Source organism: Papio anubis, chromosome 6 (genome assembly GCF_008728515.1).
Source record: "Papio anubis isolate 15944 chromosome 6, Panubis1.0, whole genome shotgun sequence".
NCBI classification, from domain to species: domain Eukaryota; kingdom Metazoa; phylum Chordata; class Mammalia; order Primates; family Cercopithecidae; genus Papio; species Papio anubis.
The window spans coordinates 159,582,825-159,608,057 of NC_044981.1; the positions used below are offsets into that span (position 1 = coordinate 159,582,825).

At 40.1% G+C, this 25,233-nt stretch overlaps 1 protein-coding gene across 2 annotated transcripts in view; it reads left to right on the plus strand.

Annotated features, from left to right (window-relative positions):
* Positions 1-25,233, plus strand: part of PACRG (parkin coregulated) — a 575,145-nt gene that overhangs the window by 342,337 nt on the left and 207,575 nt on the right. For both annotated transcript variants that reach the window (XM_003898380.3, XM_017957442.3), the window contains exon 4: positions 8,218-8,367. In XM_003898380.3, coding sequence (XP_003898429.1) covers positions 8,218-8,367 — 150 coding nt within the window. The remainder of the gene's footprint in view (positions 1-8,217; positions 8,368-25,233) is intronic.

A 25,233-nucleotide genomic window follows, 5' to 3' on the forward strand; every position in this document is an offset into this window, starting at 1 on the left:
GATAAATCAGGCTGTGTCATATTTACTTATATAGCAATTGAGCTCTGTTATGGAAGGAGAAAAATTTCTACCATTTTGAAATCTAAATTTGGTTTGAAAATATATTTTGAATTAATTCTACTCTATAAAATAGAAAATTATATGGTTAGCACTCCTGAACTAGCAAAATTTATATCCATTGTAAACTAATTCAACTAACGCTATAATGGGCCCAAAACATCAAATATTAAATATTTTAACTTCAGAAAAAATAATAAAATTCTATAAGATGCTATAATAGACAAATTCATAAAGACGAAAAGTAGATTATCAGGGACTAGAGCAGGGGCATGGGGAATCTTTGCTTAATGGCTACAGTGTTGTGGGTGATGACAAATTTTTGGAAAAAGATAATGGTGAGACTTGCACAACATTGTAAATGTAATTAATGCCACTACATTGTACACTTAAAAAAGGTTAAAAGGCATGGTGGCTCATGCCTGTAAATCCCAACACTTTGGAAGGCCAAGGAGGGCAGATCACTTGAACCCAGAAGTTCGAGACTAGCTTGGGCAATATAATGAGACCCCATCTCTACAAATATTAAAAAATTAGCCAGGTGTGGTGGTGCGTGCCTGTAGTTCCAGCTGCTCAGGAGGCTGAGGTGACAGGATCACTTAAGCCCAGGTGGATTAGGCTACAGTGAGCTGTGATCACACCACTGCACTCCAGGTAGGGTGACAGAGTAAACCCTGTCTCAGAAAAAAAAAGTAGGGGGAGTAAATGCCATATTTTGTGTTATGTATATTTTACCCACTAAATAAATAAGATTCTAAAATACATAAGAATGATAAGAAAAAACTAACATGCCTGCTCTCAGCACTATAATCCTATATTTTCTTTTAGAAATTCTAGCCTCTGTCACATGACCAAAAAAGGAGAGATAAATATTAGAAAGCAAACACAAATTTAACAGTATTTTTGATAATATCATTACATATAAAATCCAATTTAATTCACTCAAAAACAATTAGATCCAGTAAGGGAATTAAATAAGCCCGTTAACAAAGTAAGTATACAAAAGTCATATACTTTAATGTGTATATTATCAATAACCTTTAGAAAGAATGTTGGGATTAAATAATTTTACACAAATAACAACAAAATACAGAATTTCTTTGAGTATATCTAACAAAATTATGCAGGATCTATGTGAAAAAATATTGTAAAACATTTCCAGGGAACTTAAAGACAAGAAAATTGAAGAGATATCATGTTCCTAATGGAAAGATTCAGTAGTAAAGATGGCAATTGTCTGCCAAATTATTCTCTAATTTTACCAAAGGGCCAAGCACATTTTCAATTTCACCTAATTATCTTAAAGTTTGTCTCAAAAAATAAAAGGTTAAAAATAATCAGGAGAATATTGAGAAAGAACAATGAGAAAGGGATTGAATTCTGATATATTAAAACACAAAGTTACAATCATGAAGAATAATATGTAATAACAAAAGAAAAGTATGCAGAGTATATTGATAATTTTTTAGAAAGCAGTTTTTAAAAGTGCTTATCTTTTAGTGGAACAAAATCTTGTGCCTACATATGCCTGTGGAAAAGATATTTCCTTCTGTTAACATCTCAGTACACAAGTTTCTAGTATTTATTCGGTTTACATTCTATTTTATAAAATGAGGTCAGAGTGCAAATATGCTTTATAATCTTCTTCTTTACTCATGTGTATCTTAAACATTTTCCTATTTGAAGCTATTTTTTCTATCGGATGACTAACAATTTTATAATTTTTCATTGTGCGGGTATATTATAGTTTACTTAAACAATTCATTGTTCTTGGAACATTTAGATTGTTTCTGATTATCGATAATACTGGACTTAGCATTCTTTCCTACAATACTTTGGGCACATTTGCCTAAATCCTTGGACTAACAACCCGGAAGTGAAACTGCTGGGTTAGCCGTTGTATGCATTTGTATGGCTTTTAGGTTTATTACCAAACTCCTCTGTAGAAAGGCTGGAATCGTTTACAACATGGTGTCTATGAGGGCACCTCTTTCCTCAAACCTGTTTCCACACTGACAGTGTTAAATTTTCAACAACTTTGTGTTATCATGATTTTAAAAATTATAGAGTAGTGTTTCGTTAAATTACCAATCAAGTTTGTGAAAGGAAAAATATCTTGGGCCCCCAAAATCACTCAGGAAAAGTCCAGCTGGAAACCGCCTAGGGCAAACCTGCCTCCCATTCTATCAGTCACCCCTCTGCTCACTGAGATAGATGCAGATCGAATTTGCCTCCTTCGGAGAGGCTAATCTGAAACTTCGTGTCTCACCTCTCTGTGACCTGGAAGCTCCCTCCGCGCTTCCGCTTTCAGTCTTACTGCTTTTGCTTTCAGTTGTCCCACGTTTCCAGACCGAACCAATGTGCTTCTTACATATATTGATTGATGTCTCATGTCTCCCTAAAATGTATAAAACCAAGCTGTGTCCCGACCACCTTGGCACATGTCGTCAGGACGTCCTGAGGCTGTGTCACGGTCGCGTCCTCAGCCTTGGCAAAATAAACTTCCTAAATTCACTGAGACTTGTCTCAAATTTTCTGGGTTTCACAAGTTGAACATTCTAGAATAGTAAATGTTCATTTTTATGTATTAATTTGTGCATTGTCTGTTTATGTACCTTGCCCATTTTTTTATTGGAAGATTCAATCCTCTATTGGGTTGTGATAGCCGTTTGTATATTAAGGCTATTAACATTTAAAGCATATGTCAAAAATATTTTTTAGAATTTTGTTTGCTTTTGCCTTTTGTTGGGTGTTTCTGGTTTTAAAAGAAGAAGCAGAAATGTTTCCTTTTTTCCTGATACCACAGTAGCAAGTGATATCTAATAGTAGAAAAAGTCCTCACTTTGCAAAAAAATCATAAAATAGTGGATTTTATGCCTGAGAAAATTATACATGTAGCATATACCCATTTAAAATAAATAACTTTTACCACCATTGACTTTAAATTATTTTTTCCTTATTCTTCAGCAATTTCTCGATATCTGAAGCCTCTATCTTGTTTATTATACTTAAAGCCAGTAGGCAGTACAATAGAAATCCAATTTTCTGAATAGAAAGGTTCCATTTGTTGATCTATAATGTCAGTAGACTCTTCACGTTAGAACCTTTTCAAAACCTTAAATCTTGAGTTCAAAGTCCTCACTTATGTCTTGACAATAGCTTTCAGGCCCATCAACACAAGAATAAACACATCTCTTCTCTTTCAAGCTACAAAATCATATTCTCTTTATACCTGTTAGCATACTTTTTCAAAGGAAAAGAACTTTGTTTCCAAAAAAAAAATCTTTTTACTTTAATTCCACTGTGACAGTAAGAACAAAAAGACTTCCGACTGCATGGTGTATCTTAATTCTCTGAGAATGAAGAAGAGAAATAGAGGAACTGAAGAGAAAGTGAGCAGTGTAAGAAATCCCTGTTGGATGAAGTTAAGAGGCTTTTAAATAGTGCATATCCTGGCTTTGTTTCACAGCCACTGCAGAAGTTTTAGAGCCATTACCTGTCCATTTAGGAGGACTTAGAGCTCCATTTTAGATGCCATTACACGTAACAGTTCAGGCATTTTACTTCTTGGTCATTGTCAATCCAATAACGTTTATCACAGCCATGTTAATTCAGTCAGGGTTTCCTAATAGCTAATATCTAATCTATTTCCTAATAGTTAATATCATTATCCATTGTGAGAGAGATTATTAATGCATACCCAAATGATCAATTAGGCATAGATACAGACATAAACCTATTAAAAATTTAATGTTAGTGTTACTCATATATCTCATATTACATACGTGTGTGTGTGCGTGTATATATACATAAATTTACTCCTTGATAGCAGTGTGTTCTACAGGGCAAAATTCTTCTCTCACATTAGCAGTAGATCAGCATACCCAGGCTGTTTTATTGCAACCTTCGTCGGGCACACACTGAAAGAACAACACTGGGATAAGCCAGCATCCAGTGACCACAACGGTCACCAAAACCTTTTCGGCAATTACCACATTCAGGTAGTTATTGCTTTGTTACCTTCTATAGGCTCTCCTACTTATGACTTCATAGTGTCAACAGAACAGCTTTCTTGAAAACACAAAAACAAAACCTACAAAATGGAGTGAGGACTGTATGTGCTCAGTCATACATTTCTTTTAATATATACAAAAATGCAAACAACACACCCATGTGGTTCTGTTCTGTGTCTAATCTTTCCTCACTAAGCAGTTTATAAGACATTTAGCTAGATGTGGCTGAGTCCTTTTTAAGGAGTGGGATGGGAGGGAGAGATGAATAAAGAGAAAGGAAAGAAACCCAGGATCTCAAACATCTGATTCTGTTTGGTTGATAAGGCAAGGTGGGACCCAGGGATTCTTGAGCTTGGGAAACGTCACTACAGCCTTACCCTCCTTTCATATGCACCTCCATACTCCTTCCCAGCACTTCCAAACGATCCCAAGAAAGACACACACCCAGTGACACATCCAGTCAGGGTATCTTTCTTCTATCTCAGGTCTTCAATCCCCCAGGGGAATCTCATGCATCCAAGCTGGAGCAGCCCCTGCAGCGAAAGAACTCCTTCCTGGGAAGCTAGTCTCTAGCGTGCTGCTTCCTCTCCTGGAAACTCTTCCTGTAAATGACATCTCCTCAGCCCTGGGGTTTGTTCCTGCATCTGGGAGCCTTCCCTTAACCCTAGACTAGGCGAGGGAGTTGACTGTCTGCTTAAACACCCTGTCCTTCTTATGTGTAATTGTCACATTTGTCATTCTTGTTTAATATCTTCTTCCATACGATTTTGTAAACCCCAAGAGGTTGGTACTGTCCTTACCTCATTCATTTCCGTCTTTCCAATTCCTAAAACAGTGATGGGTATGTAATACGTGCACTCTCAATAGACATTTGGTGAGGGAAGCCTCAGTGAGTTAACATAGGTGAAGTGCTTGGTTTAATTCCTGGCACATGTTGGTGCTCACTGCATATTAGCTACAGATGCTGTGAATCACGCACAGATGTGTGCAGTCCTGAAGCCTAAACCTGTTGAGCATCGTTGGTAGACTTTTTGAAAGAATGTCAACTGCCCCCAATCCTCAGAACATTTCTGCCCTCCCAGTTCTCCCGGTAACCTGAGCTTGTCAGTAAGTAAGGCTCACTAACCCCTGACAGTCTGAAAAGTCAAAACAGCTTTTAGATTGGATAAGACCAGATAGTCTCTACTGCTGACCGTGCAACACGCTGCGTGCCTTCTTCCTCCTCACCTTCTCGTAGTGATCTGAAACCTTGTTCTTGAATATCTCATGACTCCAGCTCTTAGGCTAAACGATAGCATTCTAATTTTAGTTGTTTTTCAGCAGATATGTTTTGTCCTGCAGTGTGTCTAACTGCTGCTGTAATGAGCCATCGTGCTGCTGAGTTCTATGGTTATATTTAGGTTGGTTCCCTGAGTGAAGGCTGAGCCATCTCTTTTCATTACATTTGTGTTTACTTTCCAACTAAACAAGAACAGAGTCTGGACTGGACCAGAAGTTGTAGGGGGCTCTGAAGTGTTTTCATGCCACAAACCCTAGTTCGTTGCTAGGGGGGATGAATCTAACCACATTTTTTTAAAAAACTTCCAAGTGATTCCAGAGGAAATGGCTGTGAAACCACTAAATGATACCTTATATTCTAGGACTTTTAACAGAGGATTCGGTTTAGTTCAAACTAGCCAGGCATAAAGGAAGCACTTAGGATAAGTTTGAACTAAACCAAATCCTCAGTTATAAGTCTTGGAAAATAAGGTATCATTTAGCGGTTTTGCAGCTATTTCCTCTGGAATCACTAGAAAATTTTAAAAAATAAAGTGGGGTCTGATTCATCCCTTTCAACAACAAACTAGGGCTGTGGTATAAAAACACTTCAGAGCACCTCACAACTTCTGCAGCCAATGGAAGGGGGTAGGAGGCTCTGAGCTCTTTTAGCAGGTGGTGAGATGATCAGATATGCTCGAGGGAGGTTAACCCAGTAGTACCTTGAAAGACAGGTTGGGGAAGTGGAGAGAGACAGAAAGAAAAGAGATCTGTACAAGATCAGGCCAGTGCTCCAGTGAAGGGGTCCCAAGGATCAGAACCAGAGGAATGGCAATAAGAATGGAGACCTAGAGGAGAGAAGGTGAGGATGGAGAGTGAGACCAGAGAGAGAAGGTGAGGATGGAGACTGGGACCAAGGGAGAGGAGGTGAGGTTGGAGATCAGGACCTGGGGAGAGGAGGTGAGGCTGGAGACCAGGACTGGAGGAGAGAAGGTGAGGATGGAGACCAGGACCAGAGAAGAGGAGGTGAGGATGGAAACAGGGACCCGAAGAGAAATGATGAAAATGGATTCTGGGACTGGAGGAGAGAAGATAAGAATAAAGACCAGGATCAAAAGAGAGAAGGTGAAGATGGAAACCAGGACCAGAGGAGAGGAGGTAAGGATGGAGACCAGGACCAAAGGGGATGAGGTGAGGTTGGAGACCAGGACCAGAGGAGAGGTGGTGAAGATGAAGACCAGGACCAGAGGAGAGGAGGTGAGGATGGAGACAAGGACCAGGGGAGAGGAGGTGAGGATGGAGACTAGAACTGAAGCAGAGAAGGTGAGGATAGAGACTGGCACTGGAGGAGAGGAGGTGAGGATGGAGAGTGAGACCAGAGGAGAGGAGATGAGGATAGAGAGTGAGACCAGAGGAGAGGCAGTGAGGATGGAGACTGGCACTGGAGGAGAGGAGATGAGGATGGAGACTGGCACTGGAGGAAAGGAGGTGAGGATGGAGACCAGGACCAGAGGAGTGTTGGTGAGGATGGAGAGGGAGACACAAATTCAAGAGATACTGCAAAAGGAAAACCAGATGATTTGGTAACATGAGGAATACAAAGGAGGAGAAACAGGCTTTGACCTGGAGTGACTGGGAACAAGGTTTATCTTTACTAAATATGAGAAACACAGGGAAGAAAAGAAAGTTCAGGGAGGAAATTTAGTCTTTGGAGCAAACTGAATTTGAGGTGCTGGCAAGATCCAGGCTGATGGAAATGTGAGCTGGAGTTCAAGAACAATGTCAGGACTGCCTCAGAGATGTATTGACCAAAGCATCATTTCTTTTTATAGCCTGGGTCCTTTTGTCCCTTCCCAGTGGCATCTGCTTTAAGGTCATAGTCAATCTTTTCCATTAGAAGGTAGAACATCTTACAAATAAGAGCCCTTGACTTCTTCTTGGAGTCATCAGAGCCATCACATTTTATTAATTGCACTTTTGACTTTCTATAATAGATGTTTTATCTGGCTCTTCTACTTAAACCATGGTACTTTTAGCCATCTCAGAAAGTGCATAACAGGCTCCCATGATTGAAGAAACTGGGGCCAAGAAAGTGCCAGAAAGTTGGCCAAGCTCACACAGCCAGTTATCAGCATCCTGATTCCTGACCCCCTGTACTTTCCACTGGGGCAAATGGTGCCTTTCAGACCCTACCTGGTGGCATCTCTTGCTCTGTCTCTGTAGTACAGCTTGTTACTTTGCACTCAGAACTGTTTCTTTAAAACTGTCATATTCCTGTGGTCTCTTGTAGCTTATGTGTTGATTCCTTCTAACTGAACTTCAAAACGTTTTGCTTTTCTTTCCTACTTTCTTGAGGCCCTAAATATAGTCACTTTATGTTCACTTCTACCAAGAACATTCTCAGTGTTTGTAACCAGCCAATAGTTTTGAACACCATGCCCAACCCTCCTTCCCAAATAAATGTTTGTTCCACGTTAATGGTTTTAAGAATGGTGTGGATTGTTGCATGAAAGAGATTGTTGCATGAAAATGTATCCGTTGTCAACCCGCATAGGTTCCTTTAACTCCAGCGACACTAAGTGATTTTTTGTCTTTCATACTACTTATCCAACTCAGGGCCCGGGCCTCTTCTACGAGGGGAAAATGAACTGCATTCCTAGGGCTGGTGAGAAATCAGTGCAGGTGGGAGAATAAACAGTAATCAGACAAGATTCCATTTAAAACATCAGGGTTGCAATGTGTCATCCAAAGTTGTAATAATAAAGTCTCATTGGTCCCCAGTAGAGTGCAGTTTAATTAAATGCAACCACAAGACAACTTTGCCTTAACCTTGTAGAATTGAAGCTTTCTATTAAAATCTTTTCTGCTTGGTCCTTCTTTCACCGTATAGATGCCTTGAATCTCCGAAACCGACAGGTCATCTGTGTCACTCTCAAGGTCCTCCAGCATCTGGTTGTGTCAGCTGAGATGGTGGGCAAGGCCTTGGTGCCTTATTACCGTCAAATCCTCCCCGTCCTGAACATCTTTAAGAATATGAATGGTGAGTGAGCCCACGAGTCAAAATGTCTTTTAAGCCAAAGAAAAAGGGAGTGGTTTGTAGTAGAGTTACTTAGCAACACGTTTAGGATTTATTATTGCATATAAACTACAATCCATTTGGAGATCTAAATAGCATATTCCCACCCCTTCTCCAGCTACTCCCTAGGGAAACAGTAAAATTAACAATTTCATTTATTACTCCTCACATACAGCTTCCTTACTCAGTACAGAAGCACTGAAGCCATTCTATAAACTTCCAATAATTAAATTGTGAAGTTTTTTTAATGGTCTTTTGAATACATTAGTAGGTTTTGAGTTTGTTCTTTTTCTTAATAGTGATTCTACCTTTACATACTTCCTGTTACAATTTCAGTCAGTTTTTTTCCATTGGTTTAAGATGAATTTGTAAGCACTATTATTAAAACCTGGTAAATGGTTTTGATGATTCATTTATTTTTTGTATGATTCTATAAGCTTTGGAAAACACAGATGAATTCAGATGGTTCTATTTTACCCTAACAAAGATATTAGCAAGTTTTTGGTGACCCTTGGCAGGCAGCGGATGTACATCTCTTCATTAAGAGTATGATTTCCTAATTTTCTTTGTTGTTGCTAATTTTGAAGTTCCATGCTTCTCACATGCATGGTATAAGTCAACATTGAACTTATTTCCTAACAGTGGTATCAATAAGTTAGTAATTTAATGGAGCACTGAATGAAACTTTTGCAACATGATCTGCTCATTGTACATTCAAGAAAAAAATCAAACAAGAATCTAAGTTTATGGCAGCTCCTGCCACAAACATACTTGTGTTTGGAATCACTATTTTTTATATTATTACTCAATTGCTATTACGTCTGCTCCAGGCATAGACTATTCAGGAAATCATGGAATTCTCAAAAAGCTTTTAGCTCTCTTTCAATAGTAGAACTGGCTTGTATGTTTTATGCTATACATATTTAGAAAAAGGACTTCAAACTGGAGTTGCAGGAGCTTACAAATGCCTGTAAGGGAGTGCTTACAATGGTATTCTGCTCAAATTGTCTGAAGAGCTGTGGGTAAGGTGGCATTCAGGCGAGATGGTTAGTCTTTAAGCAAAGTAATAACTGGGTTTTAATAATTGAGTCTCTTATTGTCAAAACTTAATGTTTTAGTAACAACATTCCTACTTTTGGAAAATACTTAAATAGTCTTCATTCACAGTTCATACTTTTACCATATAGTAGCAGCAAATATCCATGAAGTTATGGGAGACTCCAGATGTGCACCTTGTTCAACTAAGGTCCATAAAAGAAACTCTAACTGCACACCTTATATTTAGATTCTAGTAACTTGAGGGAGATAGAGATAAAGATGTTCTGATAGAGATGGTAGCATCGTTAAAGAGATGGAAGCATCAGGGAACAGCCACCAAAAAAGTCTTGGTTAACATTTTTGAAGGGTGCGATTCACCAATACTTCCTCAGTAATCCTCATGCAAACCTGTGATGCATGTACTATTACTATTTCCATTTAATTGTTGTAAAGTTGCCTCTTGTAGCTTTTCTCCCATGCGAACATTTGTTTCTGTACTTGATGATCATAGAAGATGAGCCTGAACACATTTCCCTTTTCTTGCCTGAGTATCTAGGAATAGGTAGCTACTGCAACATGCTTTAATGCTTTTGTTGATCACACAATAAAAGCTAGAACTTATATCTAAGCATCATTCCATATCCCTGTATAAAAGTAGAAAATCGGTCATGTTCAAAGGACAATTAGAATCTTTCTTTATCCTCAAGGAAATCTATAAAGATGGATAAATATTGCTGCCACAAAGAGATAAATCTTGTTGGGCCGTCTAGACTATTAAGCAAAACAATTGGTTTCTACTGCTTTCTCATTATAGTTTTTCTTTAAATCTTTAACTCACAGGTGTTCATATACTTAACAAAGAAAATGATTGACTTTAAGAATAAATCCCTAGTAAGATTTTATCAATGTGGGAAATTTAAAGTTCATATTATAGTCCTTAATTGGTTCCAAACAGCTAATTCTTTTGGAGTCTTTCTAAATGCATGCATCAGGAATTCTACATTTAAATTATTTTTCTGCTTAACATTTTTCTGACATTTGAAGGGAAAAATATTATCTTCAGCTTCATTTTCTACTTATCTTAGAAACCTGTCACAACAATGCCAGCCTGCAGTTTGCTGTATTTTCAAAGGGTCCTGCTACAAAATTGTAGCTTTCTAGCTGTAAAAACTCAAAACTGTTCCTTAAAGTAGCTAGCTATGTTACCGTAGATCCAATTCTTTCAGAAAAAAAGCTTATCTCAGGATTTTCAATTACATTAGAATTTTCACTAGAAAAATGATTTAGCTTTAATAGCATTTTAATAAATCCTGCTTTATGACATAGATCACAAAATTGATATATACTTATTTCATTTAAGCAGATGTCGTTAGTAACAGATATAGTTATTTACAATTAAAATTACATTAGAAATTGACAGTATGTAGCATTAGAAAAAACTCATCCTAAATTTCAGTGTATTAGAGCACAATTGCACGTTTCTGTATTTCCTCTTTTTTTGTACTTCTCTTTTATGTAAATCAATGTCTCGTTAAACTCAGATTCAAAAATATTTCTTTCAAGTCCCACTACAAAACTCTTTTTAGAATGAGACCAGATACAAGTGACAAAAAAGAATGAGACAAAATATTCTTTCAAATACAATGCCCTGTCTGTCTGTCAGTATCCGCTCGAAGAGCAAACATTGAATGAGTTCTACTACCCGAGGTTTTTACAATGTCTCCCGTTTTAATGTCGCATGAACTTCCTCTGAAATAAGCAGTGGGGGCTGCAGAGCCACGGACCTGGACATTGTGGCAGTTGCCCATGTGAGGAGCCCAGGCTTCCAGTCTTTTCAAGGACCAGTTGGAAATCAATAGGGCAGGGAGGAACAGTCCATGCTCACAGTCACAATTCTGAACAACTTTACGTTCGTGATTTACATTTCAGAAATTTACTTCGAAGTTCCTTTGAAATGGTTAAATGTGTTAAATTTGAACCATGAGATTACCCTAAATTAATTGAAGAAATTATTAGAACTACTGCTTCCGACATTTCTGAATGTTAGATTTGGAATTGTCATGCGTATATCTTAGTCTCTCTGAGCACTTCCTCCATGCACACTTAACTCATTCATCTACAGAGAATCCTAGGATTATAAAGTTGGAAGATCCACATAGGGGTCCTTTGGTCTGAGAGTATATCCAATTTACCAAACTATACGATCATTACTTCCATGAAGGCAAAATGTTTGTGTTGGTCTTTCCTTTTCTTATATAGAGCTTGGCACACCTAGTAGAATCAGGCCCCATCTACACGATCAGAACGATGAAAACTTAGAGCCAGCCCCACTAGATCATTCTTGTTCTAGCAGAGAGAGTGGCTGTATACTCTTGTGTGTTAGTAGTATTTTTCACAGAGTTTAATTAGGCTATAGTGAAAACAAGAACAGATAAATCTGAGATGTGAATGGTAATGTAGATTAATCAGTAACATTTTGGAACCAGAAAAGCTGTGACCTCAGGCAAATCCCTTAAAGTCTCTAATCATCAATTTTTCTGTCTGCACAAAATAGGCATCGTAACAACTTTTCATTAGGGTGGGCATAAATAGAGATGAAGTGTTCAGGGCCCCTTCACACAGAACCTGTCCATGACTGGGTATTAATGAGAGAGCCATTATGATTACACAACATTATATACGTATACAGTATTATACACATACAATAGTATATATTATAGAAGAATATCATGCTCTATGAATTATTATGTAACAACATAACCAGGCAACTGAAAGTGTTGTGTGTGACCTGTAGCGCTGTCCCGTTGGGTGACCCGTCGCTTGGTCCTCTGTGAACCTGTGAGTGGCCCGTGGCCTCCCGGTCTCACCAGCTGCATCAGTGCCTTTGCTTCAAGTGGTTCATTTTGCCTCTAATTGCCAAATGCAGGGCGAGTGGCCAAATAAGTGAAAGACTCAGATTCATTCACCGGTAACAGGTTTTCAAATCCATCCTTTTCTGGCGTAATCTTTCAGCTTGAATATGTGACTGGTGTTTAGGGAGCATCGTATTTAAAAAAGAGAACCCCCTCTCTGGCACAGACAAGGAAAGCCTGGGCCAGGGTCCCCTTCGGAACAACCAAACTGCTATCTAAGCCTTTGAGCTGATTGCCTTGCATTCTAAACAGTGACTTTTGGACGTAAAACATGCTGTCTTTCCAGTGACTGCTTTGAGGCAAAAGAGAAAGAGGAGTTTCTACAAAATATTCCTTGAATGCATTTGTCATACAGCCAATAGCAATTTATTCTTTCCTATGTTCTTTCACAAATGTTATCAAAGGTTACAGAAAATTAAAACAATAGGAATCTTCAATTTATAGCTTTCAGAGAAGAAACTACCGAATTAATGATGCAGAGTATTACATTTAAGGAGCATGAGCCAATGAATGGCATTAAAGCATTTACAGCTGGAATATGGGCTCTGCCAGCAGATTAGGGCTCTCTGATAGGCCTGTTTACCATATTTTGGTTCATTTCTAACAGTACCAATAGTTCTGAAACAATCCCTACCTAAAAGATTTCAGACTCCAGATATGAGAGACTCTGATAATGTTGTAAATTTATGTCATGAAGTATGCAAAAATAAATATAATAATGAAATATCATGTCCCCATGTTTGTAGAAATCAAATAGCTTGGCTTTATCTAAGATAACTCTAAGATGTATACCATTATAGACTAATAAAAGGTTCATTAAAGAGACAACATTTTAATTCAGACACAGGCACATTAAAACATATAGGGAATGAGGATGCCTGAAGTTTGCAAAATTTTGGGATGTTTGTACCATGTCTTTGACCTGTAATTTAAATGGCTTCTAAAAAATAGAAGTAATTATTTTATGCTCATCGTCTTTTAAAACAACTTCTAATGAGAACCTAGGCCTTGTAAGTCAACCTGATTCAAACCCTCCTTGATAACCCTCCTTGATATTCCTGTGAGTTCTCTAGGACCAATTCTCATGCTCTTTTCAAACGCTGATGAACTTCTGGGAATGCACTGTTTACCAAACAACAGCAGCAACAAAACTTTCAGTTTTTCTATTTCATAGTTGATGTATATAAAGGTTATTTCTCCTCACGGAGATTTACATTTAATTTTGGAATTAAGTTTCATTCCCCATGGAATTCTGAACAACTTTGTGTTCGTGATTTACATTTTAGAAATTTACTTCGAAGTTCCTTTGAAATGGTTAAATGTGTTAAATATGAGCCATGAGATTACCCTAAATTAATTGAAGAAATTATTAGAACTACTGCTTCCAACATTTCTGAATGTTAGATTTGGAATTGTTATGCATATGTCTAGTTTCTCTGAGCACTTCCTCCATGCACACTTAACTCATTCATCTACAGAGAATCCTAGGATTATAAAGTTGGAAGATCCACATAGGGGTCCTTTGGTCTAAGAGTATATCCAATTTACCAAACTATGCAATCATTACTTCCATGAAGGCAAAATGTTTGTGTTGGTCTTTCCTTTTCTTATATAGAGCTTGGCACACCTAGTAGAATCAGGTACCTAATATGTGCTTGTGTGAAATCAGTTCACTAACTCAGCCTACGCGACCAGTACTTATTTCTTCCGTATCGTCCAAGCAGCCTCACTGCTTCATGGGGTAACCTGTTGTACTTCCAAAGAGAAAGGCAGCTCCTGTTTTGAAAGGAAATTTACACCTAACATTTCCATCTGGTTCACCTCCCTCGTCTAAACTACACAGCACAATGGTTAATCCTTTTCCACATAGCAAGCCTTCGGGAAATTATAGAAAACTTTCCTTCTCCCTCGGTATTTACTTCTCCAAGTGCAATATCCCTACTTCTTCCAAGCGTTCTCTATAAGCAGAGCTCCCAAAGCCTGGAGAATCTTTGAGGATGGGGACGGAGGACTCATTTCTGCAGAAAGAGATGGTTGTGCAGTGATCTAAGAGTGCAGCCCAGGACAGCAGATGGTCCTGGGAAGAGCTCAGGCCTCCCTCCCTCACCTGATGCCCCCATGCGTGGTCAGCCCATGAAGACCTCTTTACCATGGTGAAACCTACACATGCTTATGAGGTTAAACGCCTTTCCTCTTCACTGAGACTGCTATATTTGAGTCTATTTTCAACCCAAATCCACTTGTAAAAAGCACCATGAGGGGAGTGAGGTCAGTCACAAACTGTGAATTACATCTCTATGTGCTCTCCTCTGTAGACCTTCCTGGTTGTGCCTGCCCAGAGGGAAGGATTATTGCGAGTTGTCTGTAACCAGGTAGGGCGATGACTAAAGAAATGAGAATCCAGTTCTGAAGGCTGTTTCTTAGCTTCCTGGAGCCATGTGACAAATTATCATACACAGAGTGGCTTAAACAACAGAAATGTATGTATCGTCTCCCAGTTCTGGAGGCTACAAGTTAAAGATCAAGGTGTGGACAGGGCCGGCTCTCACTGCAGGCTCCGGGGAAGCCTCTTTCCTGTTGCTTCTGGCTTCTGGAGGTGCCAGCCGTCCTTGAGCTTCCGGAGGTGCCTGCTGTCCTTGAGCTCCTTGGCTTGTGGATGACGCGTCACTCCAGTCCCGCCCCGTCTTCATGTGGCCTTTTTTCCTGTGCATCTGTCTCTGTGTCTCTTCTCCTCTTCCTTTGAGAATAACAGCCCTCATAAGGATTGGATTAAGGGCCCACCCTACTCCAATACTCCAATATGACTTGATCTTAACTACTTACATTGGCAATGACTCTATTTCCAAGTAAGGCCACATCCTAAAGTTCTGGAAAAGACAGGAATTTGGGGGAGACACTATTCAATCCAGTCCAGATGATCTACCTCTTTCCAACAGCTTGTGGAGAGAGAAATCTCATCTTTGATAAACAAAGGTAGAGGTTTCGTGTTCCTTTCACTCCCTCACATTGCCATAACTACTGATACTGAGCCTGCTCTGCATGGACGAATGAAAACTCCTTCTTTCAACTACAGAAATGTCATGCCTTTTCCTTTCAGCAGGCAGCGTTTGTGAAGTTAAGAAGGAAACTGGACCTGGACAGGTTTTAGGGAAGATGCAGGGAATTGATGTTTTTCTTCTTCAGTAATGCTGCAAACTAACCAGAGATGGAAGCTCACACTTCCAACAGCTCTGGATGCTGCCCTGGGGATCCCATAGCAGCACCCCTGGGTGCTGCTGCACCAGCCCAGTCTCCAGGAACTGGCCACGGTGAGGCCGGTGTCACCTGGGCCTGTCCCGGCCCAAACCAGCTGGGCAAGAGGCTCAGGCCACTCTGTGCCTAAAGGGATTTGGACCAATAAAGATGGGTCACCTGGTGGACAAGGCAGGGCAAGATGCTTTGGGCACATGGAATAATTTGTGGAGAAACAAGAAATGGGACAAAGCGTGAAGGTGCTGAGCACAGCACTGAGGAGCGAAGGCTCTGGCTGCAGTTTTTGTGGGTTCAAACTCTGTTTGCCATCTGTGACTTTTGATGGGTTATGTAACAACTCTGTGCCTAAGTCTCCATAATTTAAAAAGGAAGTTATTGGGAGGATTAAAGAAGTTCATTGGCCTGCAGAGAACTATAAGAAGGTCATTTTTCAGGAGTATCTACTTGGAGAGAAGGAGGGGAATGAATTGTGGAATTGAGTGTAAGTGTTTTGAAACTAGCATGTTAGGTAAATGTGTCCTCCCTGCCGCACAGGGTTTATGTTATGGAGAGAACTGAATATATGTGGCTTTATATGGTCCTTCCAAGAAAATTAAGTGAAATCTGTTTAAGTTAATATCATTATTAATATCTAAGATGATTAGATATGAAATATTCAGTAATCAATATCTTTCCCATATGCCAGCAGTCAGAAATGCAATGCAAAGTTCATTTCTAGATGCTAATAATTCCTAATTGCAAATATTCCAACCCAAACAAACTTTCACTGCTCAGCTCTGCCTTCCCCCGAAGACAGTTTAGTTCCTTCCCTGGCCCTCTCATGTCATTGCAAAGGAGGGCTGAGTAGTGACCTACACATAGGACTGTATCAACAGGTTCATTCGCCTGCCCCAGTGAACTAGTGAAATCCCAACCTCTTTCCACTGTGTTCTGTTTTCGATTGGCCCTTATATTTGTGGTTTCTCTGTATAAATATTTCCAAATTGTCATGGCCAAGTTTTTTCTGGGCATCCCCATTTCACCAGCATCTGGCTTTACCACTATCCCCACTTATGCAACTTTACCTGAAGAGATCAGACTTCCAGGAGGATACTGAGTTGCAGACAGGTTCATGGCCCAGGAACATCCCCATTGTTTCTGGACTAGTGGCAAATGTGGTGTATCTAGAATGGTTTGTGTAGAGAATCCCATTCATTGGTTCTGAAATGGTGATGAAAAGTGTCAACAAAAAGAGTCACACTCAGTAAAATGTTTAAAGAGGCTTCTTCTGAGCCAAATATGAATGACCATGACCCAAAGCACAGTCTCAGGAGGTCCTGAGAACATGTGCCTACGGTGGTTGAGTTAGTTTGGTTTTTATATGTTTTAGGGAGGCATAAGACATCAATCGATATGTGTGGGGTATGCATTGGTTTGGTCCAGAAAGGTGGTGGTTTACAGGTCATACATAGGTGGGTTCAAAGACTTCCTGATTGGCAATTGGTTGAAAGAGTTAAGTTATTGTCTAAACACCTGGAATCAACAGAAAAGAGTGTCTGGGTCAAGATAAGGGGTTATGGAAACCAGGTTTCTTATTATGTGGATGAAGTCTCATAGGTGGTGCCCTTAGAGAAAATAAGTTGGCGAATGTTTCCTAATTAGACCCTTAAAAGATGTTAGACTCTCAGCAAATCTCTTCAGGATTGGGAGGGCACAGAATGGGGAAGGATCTATTATGTTAATAGAGATTATTTACAGATACAACTTTCTCCCCCACAAACTGACTTTTCAAGCCATTTCCAAATATGGCAAAGAAACATATTTTGGGGTGAAATATTTTGATTTTCTTCTTTGTCTGTCATGTGAGGTTATGCCAGAGTCAGGCTGGAAAGTAAACCACATTATATAGGTTTAAATGAAACCTCTCTGATGAGATTTTATGGTTTGTGGGACATAACTCTCCAGGTCCCTTAGATAGGAATTTGGGCAAAAGAAGTAAAAGGTCAGAGTTCAGTCCTCAAAGGGAACTGCAGTATGGAAACAGCAGCTCAGGATGAAGCTCGAACTGGCATTCGTACCCCCTGCCTGTGTGTGGAACAGGCCATGTGATCTGAAGCCTGCTTCTCAGCCTACAAGCTGTCCTACTGCCAGTCCAGGGACCCCTGGGAGATATCTCTGCTCTTCCCTCCAGATCCATACTCAGACATCCCATCCTTTCAGTAATCTCCCCTGACTCCGCCCCCACTAGAAGAACACAGGGCTGGCGCCTTCCAGTTATTCCCAATCTGCCTTGCTGGGTAGAGGTCCTGTTTCTTGTATCCCTCCTCACCAGACAGAAGAGCCCAGATGCCGGGTGACAGTTGAGACAACTGGCTTTTGGCTGGACCTGTTTTCAAAGCCATGTTTGAAATGTGTGCTTCTGTTACAGGAAAGCAGTCCCGATCCAGATCCAAAAAGAGGGTTCTTGGATCTCACGCAAGAAAGAATTTAGGGCAAGTCCATAGAGTAAAGTGAAAGAAGTTTATTAAGGAAATAAAGGAATAAAAGAATGGCTACTCCATAGACAGAGCAGCCCTGAGGGCTGCTGGTTGCCCATTTTTACAGTTATTTCTTGATGATATACTAAACAACGGGTGGATCATTCATGCCTCCCCTTTTTAGACCATGTAGTGTGACTTCCTGACGCTGCCATGGCATCTGTAAACTGTCATGGTGCTGGTGAGAGTATAGCAGAGAGGACAACCAGAGGTCACTCTCATCGCCATCTTGGTTTTGGTGGGTTTGGGCCGGCTTCTCTACTGCAACCTGTTTCATCAGCCAGGTCTTTATGACCTGTGTCTTAGGCCAACCTCCTATCTCATCCTGCGACGTAGGGTCCCTTCACTGTCTGGGGATGCAGCCTACTAGGTCTCAGCCTCATTTTACCCAGCTTCTATTTAAGATGAAGTTGCTCTGATTTAAACGCTTCTGACACTTTGTTATCCCTCCACCCCTCTGAGGTACCCCAACAGGGATCCATAGAAAAAATAGCTGGGTTGCGGCTGGTTTCTAGTGCTTGGCCACTGACAACCTTCCTGCAAGCTGGGAACTGTCACATTTCCCAATCAGAATAGCCACCAATTCAGCTAAGGTCTTACAGATCTGCCTAGAGAAATCTGTATAATATGCTTTACTGTATTTAAACGCTCAAGATGGGCCCCAAATGAGCAGGCATGCAGATATTCGCCCAAGAGAAAACAGTGTTCTTTTCTATTTATGCAACAGAAAGTTTTACTTAATCTGAGCAAGAAAGCAAATAGCAATTTCTAAAGCTTTAATTTAAGGAGGCTTCTCTGCTCAGTCAGCTCATAATTTGTAGTTTTTCAGTCCCCTAAAATATCATCTATTCTGGATTTGCTGATAATTAAGAGTTCTTCTGATTTTCCTTTATATGCAAATCTTCCGTGAGCACCAACTAATGACTTTTTCAAGGTCTCTTTGTGGACATTGCAGAGAAAATAAGAATGTCACTAAGGGTAGTTGTTATGTTGAATATCACTATTCATGCCATCGTTAAAAGGTCCGTTTGAAGCGGGTGAGAGACTAAAGCTAAACTTGATTGGGTGGAGGAGCCTTTCCCTGCCACTGCGGTGCCCCGGCAAGGGTGGGTAGTGAGGGTGAGTAAACTGTTCTGCCCTCCCCTGGGTTCCCAGGCTACTTGAATCTCACGTGCTCTTCTAGAGACAGATGGGAACGCCGAGCTTGCTTCACTCTCAGACCTTCTCTCCCCGCCCAGCGTGGACGGGCTCCGGGCCAGGAGCTCGCAGAGTGACTGGCGTGTGTCGCCTCGCCTCTCCCTGCCTCTGTGTAGGAATTCCCCGCCGCAGAGGTCAGGAGGGCGGGGGTGACGCGAGGACAGCCCGATGGAGGCGGCTATGGCTCGGCCCGAACCCACCGCGGCCTCCCCTGCAGGGACCCGTGTCCGGCTTCCACGGCCCTGCAGCTGCATTGGCCTCAGCCTCTCGCGCGGGGATCCCTGGGCCCTTCTGGATCCCGATCACGCAGGGTCAAAAATGCCCCCACCCGTGCACGCTCGCCGTGAGAAACGCACTCCCGTGCCGTGCACTGATCACCCCGCGTGCTGCCCGGCCTGCAGCCCTGCTGCCTCGGCCTTTCCATTCTGCACGGCAGGGAAGGCCCAGGCATCGCGCGGCCAGCGCCTGGGGACACCTTCAGGGTGCTCCAGAGGGTTCCAGCTGCAAGGCCAAGAGAAGAGCACAGCCACCGCGCCCTCCGAGGACACCAAGGCACGTCCCACTGTCCCCCCAGCGCGTGGCCAGTTCCCCGCGACCTTTAAAGCAGTTCTGCTGAGGGCGGCCTCCACACCTGCCTGAGTCCACAGCTCGCCCAGGTGGAGCGACCCTCTTGTCACCTCCCTGCCACACTTGTGGTTTGCTTTCTCCAAATAGGAAACTGTTGGAGAAATGTTCCACTTCGTATGAAATCGGCTTTCCATTTTATTGCCTTTCTTAAAAATCTGTCATTTTTACTTTGACAGAATGGAATATAAATGGCCCAGAATAAGCTTAACCATCAATAAAGGTGGAGTTGAAAAATACAATGGACATATTCCCTAGAAAAACTGCAAATATTATTGATATTTTCTTGCTTGCCTGCTTTCTGTATTATATTCTCGTGTATATCTTGAATTAATGTTCCAAGTAATAAAGAAAAAAGGTAATGATGGCAACGTTATTATGAGCAAGTTCTGTTCGGAGCCCTCGAAGATCAATTTACATTTTTTGCTCTTAAATACAGACTTTAATATGAGCTTCAGTAGCATATTTATATTCATTTTGAGGTGGTCATACAGTGAAATTAAAAATCACTCTCCATTCAATGACTTTTAGTTTAGATTTTGCATACTGATTACAACTCTGCCTCTGCTCCCCCTTGAAAAACCCCTACATTTCATCTTAAATTCATTTCTTGAAGGTATCTTTGTCACCAACTAAAAAACTAATAATACAATACTAACATTTAAAAACCGAGAATGTAATTGGCCCATAATGACAGGATTATTGACTGGTAATTTTCCTACTATTTTAAGCTTTGTGTTTGACCTGCATCTAGTTGGATATTTATTTGTGTACCTCGGGTTTTGAGAAGTTTATAGTTTTTCTAACAGAAATCAATGAATGTTACATATGTTTGTATTTGTCTTTATTTATTATAAATACGGTAGACACCCACCTAACCAAATGTCTTAGATGTTGTTCTGTCTGGAAGCATGTTCTGTCCTTCCAAAGTTTCTTATAAACTGTGAGTGTAGGATAATGATATTCAAAGAGAATCAGTACCTTTTCTATTTTTTTGATGGCCAACTAAAATTTCTAAAAGAATTTCTGTTAGGACCATAGGCAACCATGGAGTGAGGAGAAGGAGTGTGATGTCAGGCCTGTAAAAACCTGCTTAAAAAACAGCCTGCACCTTCACCTTTCTTTGTGTACATGCTGAGCTAGCCACTGGTGGCGGTGGAACATGAGGCCTTCCTGCTCTCACCTTAAGCCTAGTTGCACTGCCTGTACAAAGACTAATGCACCAGGCTAACTCCAAAAGCAATAGAGAGCAACGTGGTTTTTATGAAAGTTTTTTTTGGGGGGATGCCAAAGAGAGAACCACATAGTACATCCTTCACTTATTCATTTAAAATTTAAAAAAAAAAAAGTTGAGTGCCTTCTACATGCCAACGCAACAAAGCTTCCTAAAAAATCCTTTAAAAAGGGACACTATGCTGCCACACAGTCATTTTCCATTTACCAAATCCCTCAAAGACTTCCCCAGAGCCTCGACCGGTGAACCTGAATCAATGTGTACAGCCACGGAAGGCCTGAAGGTTGAAGGAGGTTTTCACTACCATCAGGAAATAAGCAGGTCTAGAAAAGGATGGGCACCTTGCCACACATGGACCCCATCCTGCAAACTTTATGTTTCTTCTAACCATACATCCTTACTTCTACTCCTCTCTATAATAACCTGACTCTGAGGTCAGGGTACAACTTGGAACAGTAAAATCCAGCATTGATGGCAGACTGATTGAGATTGCTAAATGGCAAAAATAGTGCTGTTTAGACTTAATGCACTGTCTTAGCTAATGAAATAGTGAAGGACTGCAATCCAATCTCAGATTTACCACCATCAACGTAATCCTCTTGCAGAAGAGTAGGAATGTCAGCTTCATCAGTGCTACTAACATGCTTTGCATCCTGGGAAGATCCCATTTGACTGTCTGGCCAGGTCTCTCTACTTCATGGGCTTCCATAGATTTCTTGGTGAATATTCTTCTTGTGCATCCTGTTCTTTGATGTATTGATTTTTAACAATACATCAAAATCAGGTACAAGGCAGACCTTTTGTTTGTTGGATTCCAAATGTACAGAAACTCAATCTCGGGGGAAGGAACAAACCCTCTCTCGGCTACCTCCAAATATTGTCCATCAGGTCTCTCTTGAAATTTCTAAGAGCATTTTTTTCCAAATATTTGCTAGGAGCTGCAATGTATATAATTTTTGCTAAATCTTTGCTAAGGACCACATGATGATATGTATATCTTGCTTATAAACCCAAACAAAGCGCATTAGAGACCATTTGTCCTGAAGCTATCAACCAACTAGATTTGCAAGTCCACCCAATTGTGTGTGACATATGGTCAGGGAGGATGATGCATCACCTGGTGCATTTCCTATCATCAGGACTGCCTAATAGGTCCATTCTTGTTCTAATCTAATAGCCCTGTGAGAACAAACAGCAATGAGCTGGAATCTAGGGTTTGTTTATTTGTTTGTTTTAATGTAGGTATTGTTACTAGAATGTAAATTTCATGAAGGCAGGGATTTTTGTCTTTTTTTTTTCACTGCTTTATCTCCAACTCAGCAATTGTTCTTAGCAGTTCCTGAGATCAATAAATATTTGCTGAATGGGTGGATGGATGGAGAGTGTATTGGTTTTCTATTGTCACAAATTTAACCGTGTAGGACAACACCCACATATTATCTCACAGTTCTGCCGATCAAAAATCCAGCAGACTCAGCTATGTGATATGATTAGAATCTAATAAGGGGATCACAGTGTCAGTTGCCCTATGTTCCCTGTAGAGATTCTGAGGAAGAATCCACTTCTAGGCTCATCCCAGTTGTTGATAGAAATCAGTTCTAATGGTTGCAGGACTGAGGTCTCCATTTCCTGGCTGGTTGTCAGCAGTGGGGAGCTCTCAACTGCTTGAGGCGGCCCACATTCCCTGGCCCATGACCATCTCATCTTCAAAGCCAGCAATGGAGGGTTTCCTATCACTCGACCTCCCCTTCTGCTGCATCTCATCTGCCTTCCTCTTCTGCTTTCAAGGGCTCGTGTGATTCCCACCCAGATAACAAAAAAGTATTACTCAAGCAAAGTGTTAACAAACCTTCTAACTTTGTTACACATTTTTTTTTTTTTACAAGACGTGGAACTACATGGAATAATCCCTTGTTTTAAGGTCAGTAGATTAGTAACCTTAATTCCATTTGCAAAGTCCCTTCACAATACCTTGATTCGTGTTTGATTGAATAACAAGGGGACAGAAATATTGGAGGGACATCTGTAGAACTGAGGTTTTGGAATGAAATCATCAAAAAATTGGTGCCTGGATGACCATGACTGGGAGCTTGAAGTATATGTTCAAGAAGATACAAAATTAACTGCCAAATTTAGTGAAGGTAGCGTAGCTCAACACTCCCATAAGTCAGAGAAGACTGAAAATGTGCAAAACCTTGAATGGGCATGGCAAGACACAGGGCTTAAAGATTTTCATTGTAATTTCCAACCTGAATCATGCTATCTAATGATTCAAGGACTTACATATAAGCGGAGAATAAAATCAGGAAGTTCAACATGTCTTTCAGGAGGTTAGCACAGCGATAAAAGAATAGCATCACTAGTAAAATTCCAGTAAAGTCTCTCAGCCAATGGTGTCCTCTGTCCCACTGTATGGTTCCCCATCACAGGCAGTACATATCATTTCCTGAGTAATTACATCAACATTACCTAAAATCCCATGGGCCAGCAATAGAAAAGACAGGAAAGTATTATTTTTGGAGTTACTATTCTTACTTTACAGATGAAAAAGCTGAGCATTGGATCAAATGACTTGCCCAAGGTCATAGGACAGGAATGAACCAAAGCCAGCACCCAAGAAATAAGCAGGTCCTCCTTCTAAACCTGAGTGGCAGGTACTCTGAAAGTGTAAATTGGATTGCCAGAAATAGCATTTCTAAGGTAGTTCTGATCAAAAGATTTCTTTTATTTAAGGTACTGAAGTAAATGGAAGTTTCATTGATCCGATTTAACAGCTATTATATGCTGGCAGATCAAAGTAGCTGTTGCTGATCTTCACAAATTCTTATGCATTATGAAGCAAAAACGTTTTCATATCATCAATTCTATTATGGAGTAGTGATCAATAATACCTTGAGAAAAACTCTAAACACAGAAAACTATCAGCAAGTTCACCTAATTAAAAACATCAAACAGAATCTTCTAACTTTGTTCCACTTTTTGTGTGAGAAGGCATGTAACCACATGGCGTGCATTCAACTTTTTTTTTTTTAAATCCCAGCCAAATTCCTTCTCAGAGTTATGGATAAAATCTGTGTACATAGCTGCCTTTGTCCATTTTTGTGTTGCTATAACAGAATAGCTCAGACTGGGTAATTTATTTTTAAAAACAAGTTTATTTGGCTCATGATTCTGGAGGCAGTGAAGTCCAAGATTTCACAGACCATTTGATGAGGGTCTTGTGCTGCTTCAACTTATGGGGAAAGTTGAAAAGGAAGTGGGCATGTGCAAAGAGACCAGGGTCTCTGGGGGTCTCATGGGGAAAAATAGCAATTCACATGTGATTCATTTGTACAAATTTTAGTAAGATATAGAGCAACCCTACTCTTTTAGGCAATTTAATTTACACAGCGTTTTCATTTCTAAACACAATTCTTTGGTAAAAGACCATTTGTTTTAGGTGCAATTGTTCACAATCTCTTTTCCTAACTAATCACATAGTTCTCCCAACAATTCTCCCAAATATAATAGGTAAATACACTAAAAATTGCTTTGCCATGTATACTTCATTTACTTTGCCAACTTGATATTTCAGGTTAAACACGGTTGTATATTATACAGAGAAGGGTGTTCTCCTAGTCTTAATAATAACTGATTGAACAAGTACTCTTATACTATTTATGAAGTAATTCAAAAGAAGGCATTAATCTACATTTACTAGTACATTATGGAGAAGCACTTCTATGACCCTATTCCTGAAAATCAGCCTACTTTTTCTTAGAAATTTCCACCTTCTTGTACTAGAAATTTATTGCACTATTAAATTTTTCTTTGTTTCCTGTATTTAAAAAAAACAATTCATTGCAAATAAAACCTTTCCTGAGTAATAATCACTTAGCATATAAATGATTTTAGTATTAATATAATTCTCTCTAAATAACTTCCATGCCCCATGCATAATGTACCAAGCACACCTATTAAAATGATAGTTTTGTAATGTGAGAATTTCCATTATAAAAACCTGTGAAACACAATCTAGCACATTTAAAGATCGCTTTTAGATTGTAATTGGAAGATA